The 23,301-nt window shown below is 37.6% G+C and overlaps 1 protein-coding gene across 2 annotated transcripts in view; it reads right to left on the bottom strand.

Moving 5' to 3' along the window:
- Positions 1-23,301, bottom strand: part of LOC127410244 (protein Mpv17) — a 50,619-nt gene that overhangs the window by 15,215 nt on the left and 12,103 nt on the right. For both annotated transcript variants that reach the window (XM_051645406.1, XM_051645405.1), the window contains exons 3-5: positions 10,799-10,914; positions 5,774-5,866; positions 4,457-4,552 (exon numbers count right to left, since the gene is read on the bottom strand). In XM_051645406.1, coding sequence (XP_051501366.1) covers positions 4,457-4,552; positions 5,774-5,866; positions 10,799-10,914 — 305 coding nt within the window. The remainder of the gene's footprint in view (positions 1-4,456; positions 4,553-5,773; positions 5,867-10,798; positions 10,915-23,301) is intronic.

Here is a 23,301-nt window from a genome sequence, read left to right as displayed (position 1 = left end):
CCGGCACCTCTATAGGCAAACATGATTTAATCATAATTCCTTAAGGTCGTAAGGGAACGTCTCAGTTACGTAGGTAACCTCGGTTCCCTGAGACGAGGGGAACAAGATATTGCGTAAGCTGGCCGCACTACAGACTCAGAGTTCTTTGAGGTGCGAGCGATGAGCTCTTGTCCTTTAGTCAGAAAATTCTGAGGAATGGTGTTTGCACGCCCGCTTTTATACCAGACAGCTTCACGCCTAAAAGTGTGTGGCTTAAACACCATAGCCAGTTTTAGAATTGCCGTTATTGTAGAAAAGTTTCAACTAGGTCGTATAGAAGGACACTCCCCATAGCGTCATCTTAGTGATGCAATGTCTTGTTCCCCTCGTCTCAGGGAACCAAGGTTACATACGTAACTGAGATGTTTTAGAAATAAAAAAAAAAAAAAAAAATGAGTACAAGACTGCATGTATGGAAATTTGTATTTATATTATTTTAATAAAAAAATAAAATAAAATTATGTCATTGCAAATCAAATTAAATCAAATCATAATTGTATGGGCCTACAGAGCTGAAATATTCTTCTACAAATCTTCATTTGTGTTCTGCAGAAGAAAGAATGTCATACACATCTGGGATGGCATGAGAGTGAGTAAATGATCAGAGAATTTTCATTTTTGGGTGAACTATCCTTTTGTTCTAATTGTTACATTGAAATAATATTATTTTTAATAAAAAAATGTTTTGCAAAATTAATGAATGATAATAACTTATAGAAAAGAATTGTGCAACACGTTCATATTCTGGATAATGGAGGAGTCAGGAGGCAGCGAACTGTTAACGTATTTTATTACTCTTCAGCATCGATCACCAAAACTTAAACAAAAGGTCACTCAGTGGCCAAGTAATCACACAAACGAGTCAACAATTCTTGTAGCACACACAGGAACAGTCTCTCTCTCTCCCTTGCATCTCAACCCAGGGGATATTCACATGTATCCGGTGGTTACCATTGAGATACTATTCAGGGGAAAAAAGTATAGAGGCCGTGGTTAATTCAACGCTGCTAAGTTATTGACTCGATGGTGGGAACGCAGATCGATTTTGGTCTTTCGGCTCAAGGTCCGAGGCTATTGGCCCCAGTTGGCCAGTTGATAGCCCTGGCTCGCACTGGCCCGATAGTGGAGAAGTGGCTGCTGATGACAGAATTTCACAATATCCAGGTGAACTATGCCTTTAACATCTACTGAACTAGAGATTCATCCCTGGAGGAACCTTGATGAAGCCACCAGACTCAAATGCAATGTGGCATGAAGCAACATTTTCTTGTCTTTTCATTATGACAGTGATCGCTCTATTATAGTACCAGGCTTTAAGCCGTCAAACGGCTCATGATGAGGACAATAATGAGCGGATGAGTTGTTGGTTCTAATCTTGGTTTTTCCGCAAGCTAATGCGCACTTAACCTTTCAATGTAATACCAACTGCAGGGCAACTCTCTAGACTTGATACTTGACGGCTACATGCATCTGGTGTCATTTGGTAAAGGAAGAGAGAGCAGTCAATGAGGAGATTTGATTTAACCCGATTTCACAAACAAACTGTTTTGAGTGCAGGCTTTGTCACATTTACATTTGCACAGAGAAATTTCGCAAGCAAAGGCTTGGGCAGATGTTAAATGAGTGTGAAACCCGCAAAAATGACTTATTCTGGAAGAATGAAATAATAAAGAAACTCACTCGCTAAAATTATTTCCTTGTCCATTGTGAATATTCAGTGTTAGCTACATATGATGCACTGCCAAAACAGAGGTCATATTCGGCCATTTTGGGAATTCTTGGCTATATCTTGGCTGATAACGGTGTCCGATTCTCAATGGAAAATGCTAATTTTCTTTATTCAAATATTTTGAGTAAATACTGTGTAAAATAAGTGTTCAATTAATTTCATACATTTTGTATACATCTAACTGGCTATTATCAACTTCCAAAATCAAAAAGTGTCAGAGACCAGTAGTAAAAATGCTTCTATTTTTCTTTATAATTTGTACAAAGTTACCTCAGGCAGTGCCTCACATTTGACCTAGAAATAGTGTACAATCTTTAGTATTTCTTAATTTATGTCATAACTTATAGACTACTTACCAATACCCACACTGTGACAAATGCAGACTGGGTGAACCTTTCTTTTCATTTAGCGGTGCATTTGATCTAAACTGACTTTCAGTACACTAACAGAAGTCACCGTTTCCCTGGAGATACCCCCTTGTGTTAAATGCCTTAAACACAATTGGGATACAAGTTCTCACATTAACTCTACAATTCAGTCATTCCAACTGAAGATCGAGTCTATGACCTTTCCATTACTCGACCAGACCCTTACCCACTAAGCAACTGCTTGATGAAAGTACAAGAGCTGCCATAATAGTAGCAAACTGATGTTTAGTTCTGTTCTAAAGGGCACTCCTGCAGTCATGTCTGGATTTTAAACAAAGGGGAACACCTTCAACATACATGACAAGTTTTAACCTGTTTAAAGTAATAGTTCACCCAAAAATAAACATTCCCAGACTTTCTTCTTCTGCAGAACACTTAAAGATTTTTAGAAGAATATCTTAGTTCTGTAGGTCCATACAATGCAAGTGAATAGGGACCAAATCTTTGAAGCTCCAAAAAGCACATAAACATAGCATAAAAGTAATTCATAAGACATTACTGGTTTAATTCATGTCTTCTGAAGCGATCCAATCTGTTTCGGTTGAGAACAGACCAAAATGTAACTCCTTTTTCACTGTATATCTTTCCATTGCAGTCTCTAGGCACAATCATGATTTCAAGCTCGATTACGCTTCCTAGAGCTTGACGCATGCGCAGAGCACTAGATGGCTCTAGGAAGTATAATCTAGATTGAATTCATGATCGCAGAGGAGACCGCAAATGCCAAGATTTATAGTGAAATAGGAGTTGTATTTCGGTCTGCTCGCACCCAAAACCGATTGGATCGCTTCAGAAGACATGGATTAAACCACTGGAAGCTTATGGATTAATTTTGTTGCATTTTTGTGCTTTTTGGAGCTTCAAAGTTTTGTTACCCATTCACTTGCATTGCATGTACCTACAGAGCTGAAATATTCTTCTAAAAATCTTCGTTTGTGTTCTGCAGAAGGAAGAAAGTCATACACATCTGGGATGGCATGAGGGTGAGTAAATGATGAGAGAATTTAAATTTTTGGGTGAACTATTTATTTTAGCCAATGACAGTCCAACTAATAACCGGCAGGTGCGAGGTCACCGTAAACATGTTTTAATGGATCAGCGTGATTTTCTTTAAGGTGAGTTTCAGGGTAGCACCAATCTAACCAAAAGCTTTATCACAGATGCTTTTAGTGATTGGCTTTCACCTCGCAATTCCTTTGCTCAGGCTGTTTGGCTTAATGAATGCATTTATCATTAGTTTTCTGTCTTTTCTGACATTTAGGTGACTGACCTTTCAGTGTCATATTAACTCAGCCACATTCCCTAGATAAATAATTGATGGCCCATTTAGAGAGCAATGCTGCGTCAACTGTTGTTCCTACAAGCCTATGAGTCACTCTTCGCCGATCCAGCCATCCTTCCCTCCATCTTTCCATCAATGGAAATACTCTCTAATTATGCTGTGCCAATATAAGGGTCAATGTTGTGACTGAGGAGGACAGACAGCTGGTGAAAGAGTAGTTTCAGGACTACTGATGGGGTGGCCCAATGAAGAGGGCATGAGATTAAACAGAAAATAAGGATCTAGTCATGCCATTGTGTCGATACGACACAAATCAATGTTTATAGGAATTTAGGAGCAAATTAAACATAATATGAATATTTTTTTTTTTATCAAGAATGGAGTCTTTATCTTGTTTTTTTGTCCTTGAGACCTCTTAAAACCATACTGTGTAAACATGGCCTTAGACCAGGCCTCTTTAAAGTTTTGTACTGGCTTGGGTCTAAGTCATAGGGGTTCTGGTATTGGTCTGGGTCTGAGTCTTAGGGGGTCTGGTATTGTTTTGGGTCTGAGTCATAGGGGGTCTGGTATTGGTCTGGGTCTGAGTTTTTGGGGGTCTGCATCTTTGAAGGTCTGGTATTGTTTTGGGTCTGTGTCTTAGGGGGTCTGATATTGGTCTGGGTCTGAGTCATTTGGGGTCTGGTATTGTTTTGGGTCTGTGTCTTAGGGGGTCTGATATTGGTCTGGGTCTGAGTCTTTGGGGGTCTGGTATAAGTCTGGGTCTGAGTCATTTGGGGTCTGGTATTGTTTTGGGTCTGAGACTTAGGGGGTCTGATACTGGTTTGGGTCTAAGTCTCAGGGGGTCTGGTCTTAGGGGTCTAGCATTGGTCTGGGTCTGAATCTTAGGGGGTCTTGTATTGGTCTGGTCTTGACTTTAACTCTGGGATGCATAGATGTTGTTACACATTATTGAATTGAAGATAATTATGTTAAGCTGACCCGCTTGAGCTTGGCTACATTCTCCTCCACAGTCAGTCCATTGAGAGCTCCAGATATTCCTAAGAATGCACCCAAGAAACATGGTGCAAAGCCCACCTGTGGATACACAAAGATCAAATCAGCTCAAAGTGCAACTAACACTTATCCCACCCTACTTGTCATTCCTTTGCAGATGACATGAATATACATTGTTAATCTAATCAAAATAAAATACCATTATACCTACTAATCCAGCCTTATTTTTAATTTATAGACCACTGGCTCACATTGACATTTCTGCTAAAATATGCATGGCACATGTTGAAAGCTATCAATGAGATACTAAGAGATTGATGCATGCATTTATTATGAGCACACACTAGAAATGCTTTTCAGTCTGGATTTTTCAAAGGACACCCAATGTAGTTATTACAGCAATTGAAGAACCAACTAAAACCAGACAGAAAGCATACATTTAAAACATGTGTGTTTTAACAAGTGTTCACTCCCAGTCATTGTATTGACAAAAGGTGCGATTAAAGTCAATGATGATTGAAGCAAACATTTAGCCTAACATTTCCTTTTGTGTTTGACAGAAGTCAGTCAGTCATACAGATTTTGAACATCATGAGGGTGAGTAAATGATTACAGAGTTCTAATTTCTGGACAAACAAACCCTTTAACAGCTAACTGTATACCATATGACTCAATAACATCTTGAGATCTCTTTTTAAAAATCTCAATAAAACTTATTTAATAACCATGGATGTCAGCAACCACACACCTTCTCCCTGGTCGAACGGGCTCCAACAGGAATTTAGAAAGTGGGTCTCTAAATATAGCCCTAGAATCTGTTTTTGGTAAATAAAAGTGAGAAAAGGCTGGCGTTGTAAGCACTGTTGTTTGGGTTTAATCCGGTGCTTGGGAGAGGGTTTGTCTTTTGTGCCTTTGTCTGCTTTCATCCTGTATAATCATTCCACCAATGACTTATGCAAACACTCATTTGTTTGACTGCCAGTCAGGGGATGGATTACTTGCATGAAGGGAGAGCTCAGAAGAGATCCCCAAAAGGGATAAAGCACATAGCAACAGCCATAAATAGCAACACCTAAGCACTTTACATGTGTCTGCATACTCTCAATAAAGAAATGACACTCAGTTTTAGAAGCACAAACTTTCCTTGGGTCTATTTATATTTAAAGGGATAGTTCACCCAAAAACAAAAACAGTCATTTATTTATCCTCATGTTGTTCCAAACCTGTATGACTTTCTTTATTCAGTGGAACACAAAAGGAGATATACTAATGAATATGTCTCTCATACATTGCATGCCTCACCTGGTCAACAAGCATTTTTTTGAATGCTGCACTTTTAGTACCGCCTGTGACAAGTTTGTCTAGCACCTTGTACCATCCGCCCACTACTGGACCCTGCAAAAAACATGAACATTTACATTATTAAACTTATAAATCAAGTCTCTAGAGCGCAACCAATAAAAAAAAAAAAAAAAGAGCAGAATTACAAATTCAGCCAACAATCATGAAAACAAGCTTAGAATATTGAGGTTGTGCCAGTGGATTCGTTCGTTGATGGCGTGGTTATTAAAACAGCTCGAAAAACAGCTTTTACTTAATTATTAATGAACATCACATGATTATTAATGACATTGACAACTAAGCACATTTCCCCCCAAATAATAATAAAAAAAAGCCGTATTTTACATCATTGTAGTATTTTAACTTCAATATTTAAATACAGTGCCTTTAAATAATGCTGGTTTAAAAAAACAAAAAAAACATTACAGATTTCTTTAAATGTGCTGCTTTAAAAAACTAAAATTTTTGTGCATCGTTGCGCCGATAAACACAATATCCACATACATGGATTTTGTGACATTATTCCCTCAAAAATAAAAAAACAAAACATGTTAGTTATTTTGAATAACTTTCAACATTAACACAACTGTGATGTTTGGACCACTCAACATGTTTGGGAGACATGGGACAATGATAATCAGTACATAGATTCAGAATTTATAATGTATAATTTTATTTTAACATGGTTTTCAGTGATTGGGTAATGCTGGCCATTACTTTGAATCGGAATTAATTATGCAAATTTCTGATGTAATGTCTGTAATGTCTCAAAAACATGAATAACCAACACTCCTGGAAACATAATAAAAAATTTGATGAAAAAAATCAGACTTTCTATAGCTTGGTATTATTAGTCCCACTGTCCACATACAGGTGCTGGTCATATAATTAGAATATCATCAAAAAGTTGATTTATTTCACTAATTCCATTCAAAAAGTGAAACTTGTATATTACATTCATTCATTACACACAGACTGATATATTTCAAATGTTTATTTCTTTTAATTTTGATGATTATAACTGACAACTAAGGAAAATCCCAAATTCAGTATCTCAGAAAATTAGAATATTACTTAAGACCAATACAAAGAAAGGATTTTTAGAAATCTTGGCCAACTGAAAAGTATGAACATGAAAAGTATGAGCATGTACAGCACTCAATACTTAGTTGGGGCTCCTTTTGCCTGAATTACTGCAGCAATGCGGCGTGGCATGGAGTCGATCAGTCTGTGGCACTGCTCAGGTGTTATGAGAGCCCAGGTTGCTCTGATAGTGGCCTTCAGCTCGTCTGCATTGTTGGGTCTGGCATATTGCATCTTCCTCTTCACAATACCCCATAGATTTTCTATGGGGTTAAGGTCAGGCGAGTTTGCTGGCCAATTAAGAACAGGGATACCATGGTCCTTAAACCAGATACTGGTTGCTTTGGCACTGTGTGCAGGTGCCAAGTCCTGTTGGAAAATGAAATCTGCATCTCCATAAAGTTGGTCAGCAGCAGGAAGCATGAAGTGCTCTAAAACTTCCTGGTATATGGCTGCGTTGACCTTGGACCTCAGAAAACACAGTGGACCAACACCAGCAGATGACATGGCACCCCAAACCATCACTGACTGTGGAAACTTTACACTGGACCTCAAGCAACGTGGATTGTGTGCCTCTCCTCTCTTCCTCCAGACTCTGGGACCCTGATTTCCAAAGGAAATGCAAAATTTACTTTCATCAGAGAACATAACTTTGGACCACTCAGCAGCAGTCCAGTCCTTTTTGTCTTTAGCCCAGGCGAGACGCTTCAGACGCTGTCTGTTGTTCAAGAGTGGCTTGACACAAGGAATGCGACAGCTGAAACCCATGTCTTGCATACGTCTGTGCGTAGTGGTTCTCCCCCACATTTTTGAATGGGTTTTGTTTCACAATCCTCTGCAGGGTGCGGTTATCCCTATTGCTTGTACACTTTTTTCTACCACATCTTTTCCTTCCCTTCGCCTCTCTATTAATGAGCTTGGACACAGAGCTCTGTGAACAGCCAGCCTCTTTTGCAATGACCTTTTGTGTCTTGCCCTCCTTGTGCAACGTGTCAATGGTCATCTTCTGGACAACTGTCAAGTCAGCAGTCTTCCCCATGATTGTGTAGCGTACAGAACTAGACTGAGAGACTATTTAAAGGCTTTTGCAGGTGTTTTGAGTTAATTAGCTGATTAGAGTGTGGCACCAGGTGTCTTCAATGTTGAACCTTTTCACAATATTCTAATTTTCTGAGATACTGAATTTGGGATTTTCCTTAGTTGTCAGTTATAATCATCAAAATTAAAAGAAATAAACATTTGAAATATATCAGTCTGTGTGTAATGAATGAATGTAATATACAAGTTTCACTTTTTGAATGGAATTAGTGAAATAAATCAACTTTTTGATGATATTCTAATTATATGACCAGCACCTGTATGTGGACATCAATTGTTTAGGAAAACTATTTGCTATAGAAAAAATTATAATTTTTTGCTTGTTTATTAGGTGCTACTAGTTACAAATCAAAAAGGGAAATGGCAAATGCACACCGGGTCTCAGGCGGTAAAGAGGGGGTGGGGGATGTGATTACCATACAGTAGACCTTTGTTTGGGTGTAAAAAAATAAAAAACAAAAAATAAAATATATATATATATATATATATATATATATATATATATATATATATATATATATATATATATATAAATCAAAAGGAAACAAAATGGGCACAAATTGGAAAAAAATATTGTGTCTGTGTGTGGTTCAAACAAGACTTGACCCACACATTCACATATTCACAAATACAGACTGTACATACACACTATATATTCAAATGTAAAATGTTACTTTATATAAAACTGGTAAATTTTACATTTTTAAATTAGTTATAGGTTGGTTGATTGATGATAAAAGAGCTGTTAGGGGGAAAATATGCAAACTGTGATTTCTGAAATGCAATTTAAAGAGCCGGGTTCAATTTGACCCGCTAAGTGGTACAGTGTTACTTGATTGCTAACTGCACGGAAGGGGAAAAAAAATCATTAATATTTTGCACTTGATGTTCAAACGATATTACAATGCAAGCAATAGTAAAGGCTCTAAAACTAGGCTTCCTTTTCTTTATGTCTTATTTTGGTTCTTTGGATTTTAGGGTGAAATACAGCATGACACGGGCAGGTTTTCAAGAGATTCACCCATATGATGATGCATATGAGCATTTTTACAAACAGTTTTCTGAGCAGATCTCCAATTGTCATGTGTAAATGCATAGTGAATATAGCTGTATTCTATTTGTATAGTCTTTTTGCAATCTTTTCGGCCCTTTTAAAATTATTAATACTGGGCTTCCGCTTAATTCGGTTGATTGGGCAAGAACAGCCTTCTTTCTTAAAACCATTTGGGCATGTGCCATTGCCACTGAAGTTCTGACACGTGTGTTCACCCTTTTGTTCTTACAGCAGTGAATCAGTATTTACTGTGCTAATAATAACGACTAAGGTCTGATGTTATAAAGGCTGAATCAAGTGTGCTCTGGCTTGTAAAAGCTTTGAATCATACAGGCCATTTGCAGATTAGACCTTTAGTCATTTGGACAGAACTAGTGCATTAGTGCTTTGTGTATGTGTGTTACAGAAAGAGAGAGAGACAGAGAGAGAGAGGAAGGGAAGAGCAAGACATTTAGTGATTGTGTCAATATGTCAATCATTGTGTCCTGCTGTGCTATTTGATGTCCTGTTCCTACAAATGACACCCCTACACATTTGTTTTGCAATGGTCATAACTTACCAGACTCGTAAACATTTGCATTCACTAACAAGCTGCCACAAAGACGTCATTGCTTGTAAAGTTTTTACCAACAGCTTAATCATAGCTGTACTCAGACTCAAGTGCAGGGAGGTTTAATTCTAGACATGTTATGGGTTTTTTAAAAAAAGGTTCCTTTTGTGATTCTAATGTAAAAAAATAAGAATAGAAAAATAATAATAATTCTATTATTATTATTATTATTATTATTGTATTTTTTGTATTATATTGATATCTTCTTCTTATTATTATTATTATTAATATTTTTATTATTAATGTAAACGTTTCCAGGTTATGCGTCAACCCTGTTTTAACATTAACTAATGGATCATTCTATAATTAAAAAAAAGACATCCTTTAAGGAAGTAAACTCTGAAAAATCTTAAATGTTTTCTCTACTTTATCACAGTAGGGATCTATCTTATATGTAAACCCTGTTACCACAGTGTTGTATAATTTATAGTTTTAGTTTTATAGTATAGTTGTTTTTTTAAATGTATTACGGAAAGTGAATATTTGTAGAAATATAAGCATTAAATTCTCTTTCTAAAACACATTGGCGTTTTAAGCACAAGATTGGCTAACTGAATGGTAAAACCTTTGAGGAAATTTTATCACAACATAAAGCAATATACAATAATTACTGTGCTTGCAAGTCCAAAACTATTTTGAAATTCTTTAAATTTCTTTTCCATAATTAACTCATAACATTCAGACCTTTGAGTTTCATATGTGCTATCTATTTGTTTTCTTAAATAAACTTTTAAGAAATGTAAGATTAATGATTGAAAATCTCCAATTGACTAACATTGTTTTTAAGATCTCCACTCAAATTCTAAACAACATTGTAATATTTGGATTCTGAATTGAGATTGGACTTTTATTTCTTCTCCTTTTTTTTAAATTTCATTTAAATTTTACAATGCAAAAGGAGGCCCAGATGCTAAATTATGTGTTATGTGTTATGTGTTGATTCTTGAAATGGCACAATGCAATTAATTAACATTTAAGGACATTCTTTGTAATGATAGAATGTTTAAAATATTACAGAACAAAACTTTTTAATGTGCGTCCCTTTACTCTAAATTTAAAATAAAACCAGTCTAGTGTAACAATGCTGGAAGACCTCACAGGACGCAAATGTGCAAATGGAAAAGAAGCACAGAAAACTTACGACAAAGAAGAAGCCAATGCTCATCATCTTGGCGGTACGTCTCACGCTGTGATTGGCCAGTCCACGCTGTTCAATCAGCTGCTGGGAGATGACATCGCCCACTCCCACCAGAGAGCCTGGAAGAGAGGGAGCGAGAATGAGGGAGCTAAAGGCTTCCAGTCAGGCATCTGTTTGTCCCCCAATTCCCAGCATGAGGTAAACATGCCAAGGAGATTTGAAAGGAAACTGTCATTCAGATTTTTGCCACCCCATTCCCTTATGCATATCTATGGAGTGATACTGAGTAACAAAGACAAAATGTTAAGGATAACTAATCCTGGCTTTTTGTGACCTTTAGAGTAACATTTTCATAATTAAATGTGTGAATTTCTTGATTTTTTACCAATTCAGACAACATGTACTGACTTTACTACCAACAATTACAAAGCTTATTAAAATGTAATTTTGCATTTGCTGTTGTAGTTAAACGGATGTAAAGACATAAAGGAGCCATCCAATCACCCCAAAATGACCTTTAAATGTCACATTGTAAATTTGTCAATAGAGCCCCTTATGAACACCATGGGTGTTTTTTCCTAACAGGATGGACAGATGTTATGCTTTAAAATACAATTAGTGAGACAAGCCATGAAACACAAGAACAAATTTCTGAGAACACTTTGGAAAGCCTGACAAGGTTTCTTTTAGAAGAAATTAAAACCAAACTCTAATTTATTAATCAAAATCAGTTCCAAAAGATTCAGTGGTCTCATTATAATAATGTGCTGCCAGAGAATACAGGGTAAAATTCATTAAGGCTGCATCAAGTGTGTTAATGAGCACATTTGGACCATAAATTAATTTAAAAAAATAAAATAAAATCATATACACTTTTTTAACATCCAAATCTTGGATGTTAAAAATAAGGTTCATGCCCATGTCCTTTTGTCAACTACCCATAGTCACCTCAAACTATTCCTTTTTTATTTAGTTTCTGACCAAGTGTTTAAAAAATAAGCATGAGACCTGTCAATAACCCAAAGTTGTGCGAGTATGTGTGTGTGTGTGTGTGTGTTTGCACGTCCATTCATCGTTGAGGAAACGCTGAATGAACAGAGGCTGTTGAATATGATTGATGGGATGCACTAGACTAGATAGACTGCAGCCCATCACTTTCTCCCCACTTAAACACACACACATACTGTGTGCCAATCACATTGATAGAGCTGTTTCCTCCCAACTGCTGGAAATGTCACAGGTCTCTTTTCTCTCCACACACACTTAGATCATCTGCAGTCAAAGCAAACAGATGCATGCATTATGCATGTTTGCTAAACAGAAAGCTCACTGGATATTGACATGTATCGGAAACCCAAAATGAATACAAACTTCAATAAAAGAAACCAAAACCATAGGAACCTTTAAAAGGAACCTTATTCTTTTATGCATGTGAAAACTGTCATGCCAAAGATACCAAAGAGGTGAAGAAGAAACCATTCAACTCCATATTTCTCCAGATCAGACAGTCAGTTATTCAAACTTGTATCACCCATGAGTTCCACTGCTCAATGTGTCTGAGCATCCAACATATATAAATCATAATTAACATCTATTGTGCACTTTGATGGCTGAAAGACTTTGTAACTTCCCACTCTTTCTACTGTACTTTCTGGTTCAAAGGAACCTCAACCACAAGCAAGAAGGAAGCAAATATGTTTTGTTTCTTACACAACACACATTGCTCAAAGAATCCACACAATAAGCCTCAATATACACTCACACAAATGTGGCTGGAAAAGTACACACTACATAAGATATCGTCTACTATTCTGCTGCAATGAAACATGAAAAGTAGACATTCTCTTATGTTGTGTAATGTAGTGTTTGGCAATTGATCCTCAATCAGGTGCATCAACTTTTGATAAGTGAGGTCATTGTCCAAAGCAACTTGGAAACAACTGGGAACTGCATCCCATTGGCAAGCTGGATAGAAAAGCCTCTATTGTACACAGCATGCCATAGAGGGAGAGCAGTGTAAGATGAAATGCATCAGAGAGGAGAGTGCTGGGAACTCTGGTCTCTCTCCAGCAGGTTGTTAACGGGCACAGTGGGATGAGCCCCAACATCACCCACCAGCAGAGAGACTGTATCAAATTCAATCAACCCCACACAAACACAGCGGGTGAAGCCTGTGGAGAGAAAAGCACTGAAGGACTCTCTGATCGCATTTTATTAATTACAGCCTATGAGCACTGGCCTTGCGCTCTAGCACAAACACTGACATGGTGACTCAGTGTTATAACATGACAGAGCATGCAGACATTGGACTGAAAGTGTAATGACTGATGGTACCAGCAGTGGGATAGAGAGACTAACACCGATTATAGATTGTCTGTTTCTTCATAATTACCATTTAGTTAGCAAAGAGCCCTGATTTTAAAGGCAACTAAGTGAGGAAGAAGTTTATAAACATCTGAAGTTACAATTCGGTAATAAACATCTTTAGCTTTCTATAGAGGTATAATAATCTGAAAATAAAGGATGACCCTATCGGTATAGGCCAATATTAACAGGGTTTTATATGATTTGTTTCTGTATTAATCGGCATCAGTAATTAAGCCACAATTAGAAGTAGATAATATGGGGGATAATTCAAACAGCATATATAAACTGCCTGGCCAAAAAAAAAAAAAAAAAAAAAAAAAAAAAAAGTCGCCGTTTGGATTTAAATAAACAGATACTTAAGTCTGCTTGTGGTCTGATGAGTCCAGATTTATCCTATTCCAAAGCGATGGGCGTGTCAGGGTAAGAAGGGAAGCACATGAAGCGATGTGCCCGTCATACATAGTGCCCACTGTACAAGCCTCTGGAAGCAGTGTTATGATCTGGGGTGCTTCAACTGGTCAGGTCTAGGCTCAGCAATGTTATGCGGCAATAAAATGAAGTCAGCTGACTACCTGAAGGTAATGAATTACAGGTTATCCCATCAATGGATTTTTTTTCTTCCCTGACAGCACGGGTATATTCCAGGACAACAATGCCAAAATTCATCGGGCTCAAATTGTGAAAGAGTGGTTCAGGGAGCATATGGAATCATTTTCACACATGAATCAGCCACCACAGAGTCCTGACCTTTACCCCATTGAAAGTCTTTGGGATGTGCTAGAGAAGACTTTACGGAGTGGTTTGACTCTCCCATCATCAATACAAGATCTCGACCAAAAATTCAACTCTGGACAGAAATAAATGTTGTGACGTTGCAAAAGGTTGTCGAAACTATGCCACGAAAAACGTGTGCCGTAATCAAAGCTAAAGGTGGTCTAACAAAACATTTGAGTATGCAACTTTTTTTTTTTTTGGCCAGGCAGTGTAAAAAAAAAAAATACGTTAAAATAGTACAGACCAGTAATATTAGCCATCATATCAGGAATCGGCCTTGACATGTTAATATTTATCTGTATCAGTGATCAGCCAGCTATTAAAACAAAATGATATCAGGGTACATACTCAGCAAAACAGCATAAACAGGCAAATTAGTACAGACTTATTATAATATCTTCCATCATATCAGCTTTCAGCCATAACATAATTATCGGTATTGTATTATCAGTAACTCTGATTAGGCCACTACTGGAAGTAGATAATATCGAGGCTTATTTTTACATGATTTAATCCGTCTATTTAAAAGGAAAAAACAGGCAAAAATAGTTCAATACTGCCCATCATACTGGTTATCAGCCAGAACATAATAATTATTGGTATTGTATAATTAGTAACTGTGATTAGGCCACTGCTGGAAGTAGATAATATGAGGGATTATTTTTCCACTATTCAAACTGTCTATTTAAAAAAGAAAAAACATGCAAAAATAGTTCAATACTGCCTATCATAACAGTTATAAGCCATAAAGTAATAATTATCGGTATTGTATTATCGGTAACTGTGATTAGGCCACTAATGGAAGTAGGTCATATAAGGGCTTATTTTTCCAAGATTCAAAATGTCTATTTAAAAGGTAAAAACTGGCAAAAATAGTTCAATACTGCCCATCATATCGGTTATCAGCCATAACATAATAATTATCGTATTGTATTATCGGTAATGGTGATTAGGCCACTACTAGAAGAACAGTGCTATGAAAAAGTTTTTGCCCCCTTCCTGATTTCTTCTATTTTTGTGTATTTTTCATACTAAATTGTTTTAGATCTTCAAACAAGATATAACATAAAACAAAGGCAGCCTGAGTAAACAAAATACAGTTTTCAAATATATATATTCTTTTATTGAAGCAAAAAAGTTATTCAACACCTATATCACCTATGTGAAAAATGAACTGCCCCCTTAAACGTAATAGCTGGTTGTGCCACCTTCAGCAGCAACAACTGCAACCAAACACTTTCAATAACTGGAGATCAGTCTTTCACAACACTGTGGTAGAATTTTGGCCAACTCTTCTTTGCAGAACTGCTTTAGTTCAGCCACACTGGAGGGTTTTCAAGCATGAACTGCCCATTTAAGGTCCTGCCACAGCATGTCAATCGTGTTCAAATCAGGACTTTGACTAGGCCACTCCAAAACTTTAATTTAGCTTCTTTTGAGGTGGACTTACTCATATGCATTGGATCATTTTCTTGCTGCAAAATCCAGTTGTGCTTAAGCTTCAACTCATGGACTGATGACCAGACGTTCCCCTTTAGGATTTTCTGGTAGAGAGCAGAATTCATGTTTCCCTCAATTATAGTAAGTCGTCCTGGCCCTGAAGCAGCAAAGCATCCTCACACCATCACACTACCACCGCCATGCTTGACCGAAGGTATGATGATCTTTTTGTGGAATTCTGTGTTTGATTTACGCCTGAAGTAACGGGACCTCTGTCTTCCAAACAGTTCCACTTTCGACTCATCAGTCCACAGAATTTTCTGTTTTGGCAAAATTCAGACGAGCCTAAATGTTCTTCTGGTTTAGCAGTGGTTTTCGCATCACCACTCTTCCATGGATGGCATTTTTGGCCAGTGTCTTTTTGATAGTGGAGTCATGAACAGTGACCTTTATTGATGCGAGAGGTCCTTGAATGTTGTCCTTGGCTTTTTTGTGACTCCCTAGATGAGTCGTCGCTGTGCTCTCGGAGGAATTTTGGAAGGTTGGCCACTTCTGGGAAGGTTCACTACTGTGCCAAGTTTTCTTCATTTGGAGATAATTGCTCTCAGTGTGGTTATTTGGAGTCCCAGAGCCTTTGAAATAGCTTTGCAAACCTTCCCAGACCGGTGTATTTTTCTTCATAATTTCTTGAATTTCTTTCGACATAAGCATAGTGTGCTACTGGGTGAGACCTTTTAGCCAACTTCATGCTACTGAAAAAGTTCTATTTAGGTATTGATTTGCTTCAACAGGACTGGCAGTAATCAGGCCTGGGTGTGTCTAGTCCAGCTGAACCCCATTATGAATGCAGTTTCATTGTTTTGGGGATTTAGTAAAGGGGGGGGGGGTGTTCTTCACATAGGCCCAGTTGGTATTGGATAAATTTTTTGCTTCAATAAATAATATTATCATTTAAAACTGTATTTTGTGTTTACTCAGATTGCCTTTGTTTTATTTTGTTTATATTAAGAAATTTGAAACAATTTAGTATGAGATATACACAAAAACAGAACCAGGATTTTTCACAGCAATGTAGATAATATATCGCTTTATTTTTCCCCAATTCCAACAGTCTATTAAAAAACAAAGGTAAAATAATACAAACCTGTAATATTGGCCATCATATCTTTTATCAGCCATAACATTTCAGGGCTCGACATCAATGCTTGTCCAGGACAAGTGGATTTTTGAAGGGGCAAGTGAAAGAAAACAAGAAGCCTGATTAAAAGATCAATAACAAACAACTATCTGGCTATATTTGTGATTTAACCTAGGCCTGTGTCACTTATTTCAAAGTTCATATTCTTTTTCTGCTGTTGAAAATAATCTAGAGTGTGTGGGCTGCCACACAGAGTGGAAGCCAGAGGTGTCGTTTGAACACGTAGGTTAGAACTAGCACTTGCTTAGAAACAAAAATGCCATGCTTGACCTATCTGAATTAAATTCAGCATTACCTCAAGCAGTTTTAACTAGGCAATGTTTCTCAAGACTCTGCAACACGACCAAGTGCTTGGTAAAACAGCAAAACCCAAAAAGTGAACCACTGAATCGAACCAGAGACTATTTAGCAGAGACAGGCCAATTCTATTAAAATGAATGGGAGAAATTGGAACACCCAACGGTCAATGGATGTAGAAAGGAAGTCCCGCATTACAGGTAAAAGAGTCAGTCACCTTTTAGATAAAGATATCGAGAATGCACATTAACTTTACAAGCTGGGAAAACTTTGTTTTTTTAGCGTTATCTGAGGAAAATAAGCACAATTTATGATTCCAGTGTTGTCAGATTTTATTGCGAATTTGAAATATGTACTGCGAACATAATCTTGACCAACAGTTTTTGAGATTTTGGTGTTTCCCCATTCAAGTAGGTAGGAGCTGTATTGTCATGACAGGAAATAGCCTCCCGAGAGCATTCCAAAGATGGCCGACAGTGGGCTGAATTGCCAGAAAGAATTTGATCAAACACAGCATGTTACAATTTAAAAGTGAGAGGAAATTCATCCCTACCCCCTACCTGGAAGGATGAATTTGACTGGGTGTGGTACGAGGAGGAAGACGGAGTAATGTTCTGCACTGTATGTCGGATGCATCCCAACTTGACAGACAAGTAAGTTACTAACTCGATAATTTGAGTTGTGTAGATTAGCTGATTGACTAGGCAAGACTATGTTCTCAACTTGGAAAATAAGTGGCTAACTGATGACTGAGGGCACTTCTCGTAAAGAGCAGGGGTGTAACCCTGGTGTCCTGGCCAAATTCCTCTCAATGGCCCTTCTCAATCATGACCTCCTAATAATCCCCAGCCATAAATTGGCTCTATAACTCTACTCTCTCCTCACCACCAATAGCTGGTGTGTGGTGAGTGTACTTGTGCACTTGTGCACTATGGCTGCAGTTGCATCATCCAGGTGGATTCAGTGTCAGAAAAGCACTATATAAATGTAATGTTCATTAATTTATTCATATGTTAAGCTCAATCAACAGCATTTGTGGCACAATTTTGATAACACAAAATAATTTTGACTAGTCCCTCCTTTTCTTTAAAAAGGTGAATTTGGGGTTAAATTGAAGCACTTACAACATTTACATGTATTCATTTGGCAGACGCTTTTATCCAAAGCGACTTACAAAAAAGCAATAACACATCATAAGCGATACAGCTGATATCAGAAGTTTACATACACTTAGGTTGAAGTCATTAAAACACATTTTTTAACCACTCCACAGATTTCATATGAGCAAACTATAGTTTTGGCAAGTCGTTTAGGACATCTACTTTGTGCATGACATGAGTAATTTTTCCAACAATTGTTTACAGACAGATTGTTTCACTTTTAATTGACTATATCACAATTCCAGTGGGTCAGAAGTTTACATACACTAAGTGTGCATTTTAGCAGCTTGGAAAATTCCAGAAAATGATGTCAAGCCTTTAGACAATTAGCTTCTGATAGGAGGTGTACTGAATTGGAGGTGTACCTGTGGATGTATTTTAAGGCCTAGCTTCAAACTCACTGCCTCTTTGCTTGACATCATAGGAAAATCAAAAGAAATCAGCAAGACCTCAGAAAAAAAATTGTGGACCTCCACAAGTCTGGTTCATCCTTGGGAGCAATTTCCAAAATGCCTGAAGGTACCACGTTCATCTGTACAAACAATAGTATGCAAGTATAAACACCATGAGACCACGCAACCATCATACCGCTCAGGAAGGAGACACATTCTGTCTCCTAGAGATTAATGTAGTTTGGTGTGAAAAGTGCAAATCAATCCCAGAACAACAGCAAAGAACCTTGTGAAGATGCTGGAGGAAACAGGTAGATAAGTATCTATATCCACATTAAAACGAGTCCTATATCGACATAACCTGAAAGGCTGCTCAGCAAGGAAGAAGCCAATACTCCAAAACTGCCATGAAAAAGCCAGACTACAGTTTGCAAGTGCACATGGGGACAAAGATCTTACATTTTGGAGAAATTTCCTCTAGTCTCATGAAACAAAAATTATATAATTGTACATAATGACCATCATTATGTTTGGAGGAAAAAGGGTGAGGGCTTGCAAGCCGAAGAACACCATCCCAACCATGAAGCATGGTGGTGGCAGCATCATGTTGTGGGGGTGCTTTGCTGCAGGAGGGACTGGTGCACTTCACAAAATAGATGGCATCATGAGGAAGGAGATATTTTGTGGATATATTGAAGCAACATCTCAAGACATCAGGCAGGAAGTTAAAGCTCGGTTGCAAATGGGTCTTCCAAATGGACAATGACCCCAAGCATACCTCCAAAGTTATGGCAAAATGGTTTAAGGACAACAAAGTCAAGGTATTGGAGTGGCCCTAACCTCAATCCAATAGAAAATTTGTGGGCAGAACTGAAAAAGCGTGTGTGAGCAAGGAGGCATACAAACCTAACTCAGTTAAACCAGTTCTGTCTGGAGGAATGGGCCAAAATTCCAGCAAATTATTGTGAGAAGCATGTGGAAGGCTACCCAAAATGTTTGACCCAAGTTAAACAATTTAAAAGCAATGCTACTAAATACTAACAAAGTGTATGTAAACTTCTGACCCACTGGGAATGTGATGAAAGAAATAAAAACTGAAATAAATCATTCTCTCTACTATTATTCTGACATTTCACATTCTTAATATAAAGTAGTGATCCTAACTGACCTAAGACAAGGAATGTTTTCTACGATTAAATGTCAGGAATTGTGAAAAACTGAGTTTAAATGGATTTGACTAAGGTGTATGTAAACTTCTGACTTCAACTGTCCATCTTAAGGAGACAGTGGTATGAAAAGTGCTGCATTACAAAGTTTCACTAGCATCAGAATAGTAGTATCCAAGACAGATTAGAGTGCAACAAGAATATATATAATAATAATAATAATAATAATTTTTTTTTTTTTAATGAATGAATGGATAAATGCTCATGGAAAAGAAGTGAAGCCTTACAATGGAAGTGAAAGGGGCCAATTTTTGGAGGGTTTAAAGGGAGGAATGTGAAGCTTATAGTTTTATAAAAGCATTTACATTAATTCTTCTGTAAAAACTTCTGCATTATGTGAGTTTTAAAGTTGTTTAAATTGTGTTTTTTGCAAAATTACAGGTTTTACGGCATTACATCATCATGGTAACAAAGTTGTAAGCTGTATATAAATTTAAACAGAAAAGGTTAGTAAGCGATTGTATCATACTAAAATCATGTTAACATGCATACATTGTACACGTAATACTTTTGAACAGTGAGTATTTTAATGTTAATGTTTACAGCCCACTAGCTGTAAATGATGGTGATGTAAGCTTTTCTTTTTCTTTCTTACGTCCCTTTTTCTCTTACTTTTTTTCTTATCTTTTCTCATTATTTTATTTTTTGGACAAGTGAATGACCAATTTACAGTGGCAAGAAAAAGTATGTGAATCCTTTAGAATGAACTTCATTTAAATGTAAGGACCCACTTTATATCAGGTGGCCTTAACTACTATGTACTTAACCATTTGATACAATGTACTTATTATGTACATACATGTTGTTGCATTTTAATTACATTTGTAGTTACACTGTTAACGTTACCCCTAACCCTAACCCAAAACTTACCCCAAAACCTAACTCTAACCCCTAATCCTAACCCTAACCTTAACCTTACTCCTAAACCTACCTGTACTTCAACCTCAGTAGCAGCAAATGTGGGAATTTTGCAGAACAACATGTAGTTTCACAGTAAATACATTGTTTTGGGGGAGTCAAGTGACGCCATGCAAGGAGCAGACGTGTGAGCTACGAGCTCTGCGCACTTTGCTGAATTTTCAATTATTTTCATGTTATAATCTGGTGAATTTTGATACACCCAGTTACACATTTGCCCTTTGTTGCAAAAAATGGCAAAGAACTCAAAATCCTCGGGCTCTGGAGACATTAAAAGACACTTACGTGTTAAGGATGAAAGCCCCGACAGGCCTACAGACCGGGGACTCGATTTGGATGGCGCGACGGGAGAGGAGATCCAGCGTCAGCTGTCCAACATGTCGGTGATGTTGACAAAGATTCTTGCTGACTTGGAGGATCTCACTGTAATACGTCGATCGATTACGGCGATGGAAATAAAATTCTCTGAGTTAGCTACAAGAGTGACTGATGTTGAAAACGAATCGATTTTCTGGAATTAACCGCTAATCCGCCCGTGACCAAAGTTGATTTGGAACATCTCCTTGTAAAGCTTGAAGATCTTGAGAATAGAAGCCGCAGGAATAATGTCAGAATTGTTGGAATTCCTGAGCATGAGGAGGGCAGAGATATGGTGAAATTCCTAGATGAGTTTTTCCCGAGTCTGCTCGACATAACAGGCCGCAAGCTGAAAATCGAGCGAGCTCACAGAGTCCCAGATCACAGATCTGCTGAGGGAGATAGGCATAGATCGATTCTGGCCAGATTTCTGAGTTCATCCGATAAAGATCTTGTGTTGCGCCAGGCGAGGAGCAAAGGGAAGCTTTCTTGGAAGAACCATAATATTTTCTTGTTCCCGGACTTTGCGAGTTCGACAAGAGAGAAACGCGATCGGTTCAAGGAATGTAAGAAATATCTTGTTCGCTTTGATGTTTCCAGCAAAACTGAGAATAGAAACGAAAAACGGTCGCAAAGTATTTACATGTCCAAATCTGGCAATGTCTTTAATAGAATCAATGTCTGAATAAACCATTGGATGTTTCTCATGTGAGTGGGCCTGACTCGCTGTACTTACTCTTGAGGAAGCTGGGCGACATTTTGGGTTTTATGCGTTGGCTCCACCTAGCGGCTGGAGCTTGTTTTGTGAATAACACTTTTCCTTAAAGAAACTTTTGCATTGATGAAAGATTACATTTGCATTGAAGTTCCCGGACAGATTGAGAGTGGACACTGCGGATGACCGCAAAATATCTACATGCTCACACAAAGGATGTTTTTTATAAAGTTGATGGATTGTGTAAGTCATGGTATATACTTTTATGCAGCCTCCGAGTGAATTGACTCGATCATCTGGGGAACGGGGATGCCGGTTTTGTTTCTTTTTGTATTGGTTCCACCTAGCAACTGGAGCTTGTTCTATTGAATAACACTCCTTTGGAACAGCTGTGGATTAATCTGTTCGTTCTTCGTGCTTATTCCTCCTGCTGGATGTAGTTTGTTTTGAGTTTTTTTACGAGACATTGGAATGATTACGTCATCCGTTGAACTCATAACAGCCAGCTCACTGAACATTTGTTTGTCTGTCCGAGGAATCTGAACGGTTTTATATCAGCTGGAATTTGTTTTTTGGAAGATCACACCTTTGAGACAGTTCTGTGAATGAATCTACACATTCTTTGTGTTCATTCTTCCTATTGACTGGGTTTATTTCACAAAGTATTTTCTGTTATGTAATTTTGCTTCACAAATTTGTGAGGTAAAATTGAGCAATCCGATGGCAAAGTTGTCGTGGGTTCTCATGGGCGTTCATGGACCTTTTGAGTTTCGAGGGACTGTCGCCGGTTGGCGCTTTCGTGCGTGGGGTTAATGCGCACGTTTTTCTTTTTTCTGTTTGTTTTGTTCGGGGGGGATGTTCGGGGGTTGATTGTTTCACTAATGGGGAATGTGGTCTGTATAATTTTGTTTTTCACACACAATTTATTTTTTTTATTATATCAATATGTCAGTTGTTAATATGAGTGTACTATCTCCACATGGAATGTGAATGGGTTGGGGCACCCCATAAAAAGAAGGAAGGTTATTACTTTTCTTAAACGTAAGAAATATGATATAGTGTTTCTTCAAGAAACACATCTCTCCCCACAGGAAGCTGAAAATTTTGGGAAGATATGGGGTGGGCATGTTTTCTTTAGTGCTGGCTCAAGTAAGAGCAAGGGAGTCATTATATTGATTAATAAACATCTACAATTCAAATGTCTCAAACAGATTAAAGATAAATTAGAGTAATTATTGTTTTAGCTGAAATTCAAGGCCAAATTCTGATTTTGGCTAACATTTATGCAACTAACGCTGACGATCAGGGCTTTTTTATAGATTTTGAAGGGATGTTGCAAGCCGCTGGCACCCCTCATGATATAATTTTGGGAGGAGACTTTAATCTTTTGATGGACTTGATCACAGTGAAGTAAAAGTGTGTAAACCCCCTAGAGCAACCTAGATGCTTCACAGGATGTGTAAAATTCTTGGTCTTGCAGATATTTGGAGACTTTTGAACCCATCTGGTAGGGACTATAAATTTTTTCATCAGTCCATAAGATTTATTCTAGAATAGATTTTTTTTAATATCAAAATCCTTAATTTCATCTGTTGTTGATTGCTCAGTTGGAAACATTTTAGTCTCAGATCACGCCCTGGTGAGTTTAGAGGTGATGCCACA

The sequence above is a fragment of the Myxocyprinus asiaticus genome, chromosome 19 (assembly GCF_019703515.2).
Source record: "Myxocyprinus asiaticus isolate MX2 ecotype Aquarium Trade chromosome 19, UBuf_Myxa_2, whole genome shotgun sequence".
NCBI classification, from domain to species: domain Eukaryota; kingdom Metazoa; phylum Chordata; class Actinopteri; order Cypriniformes; family Catostomidae; genus Myxocyprinus; species Myxocyprinus asiaticus.
Note: the sequence above shows the minus strand (reverse complement) of the source record. Positions and strands in the feature narration are given on the sequence as shown.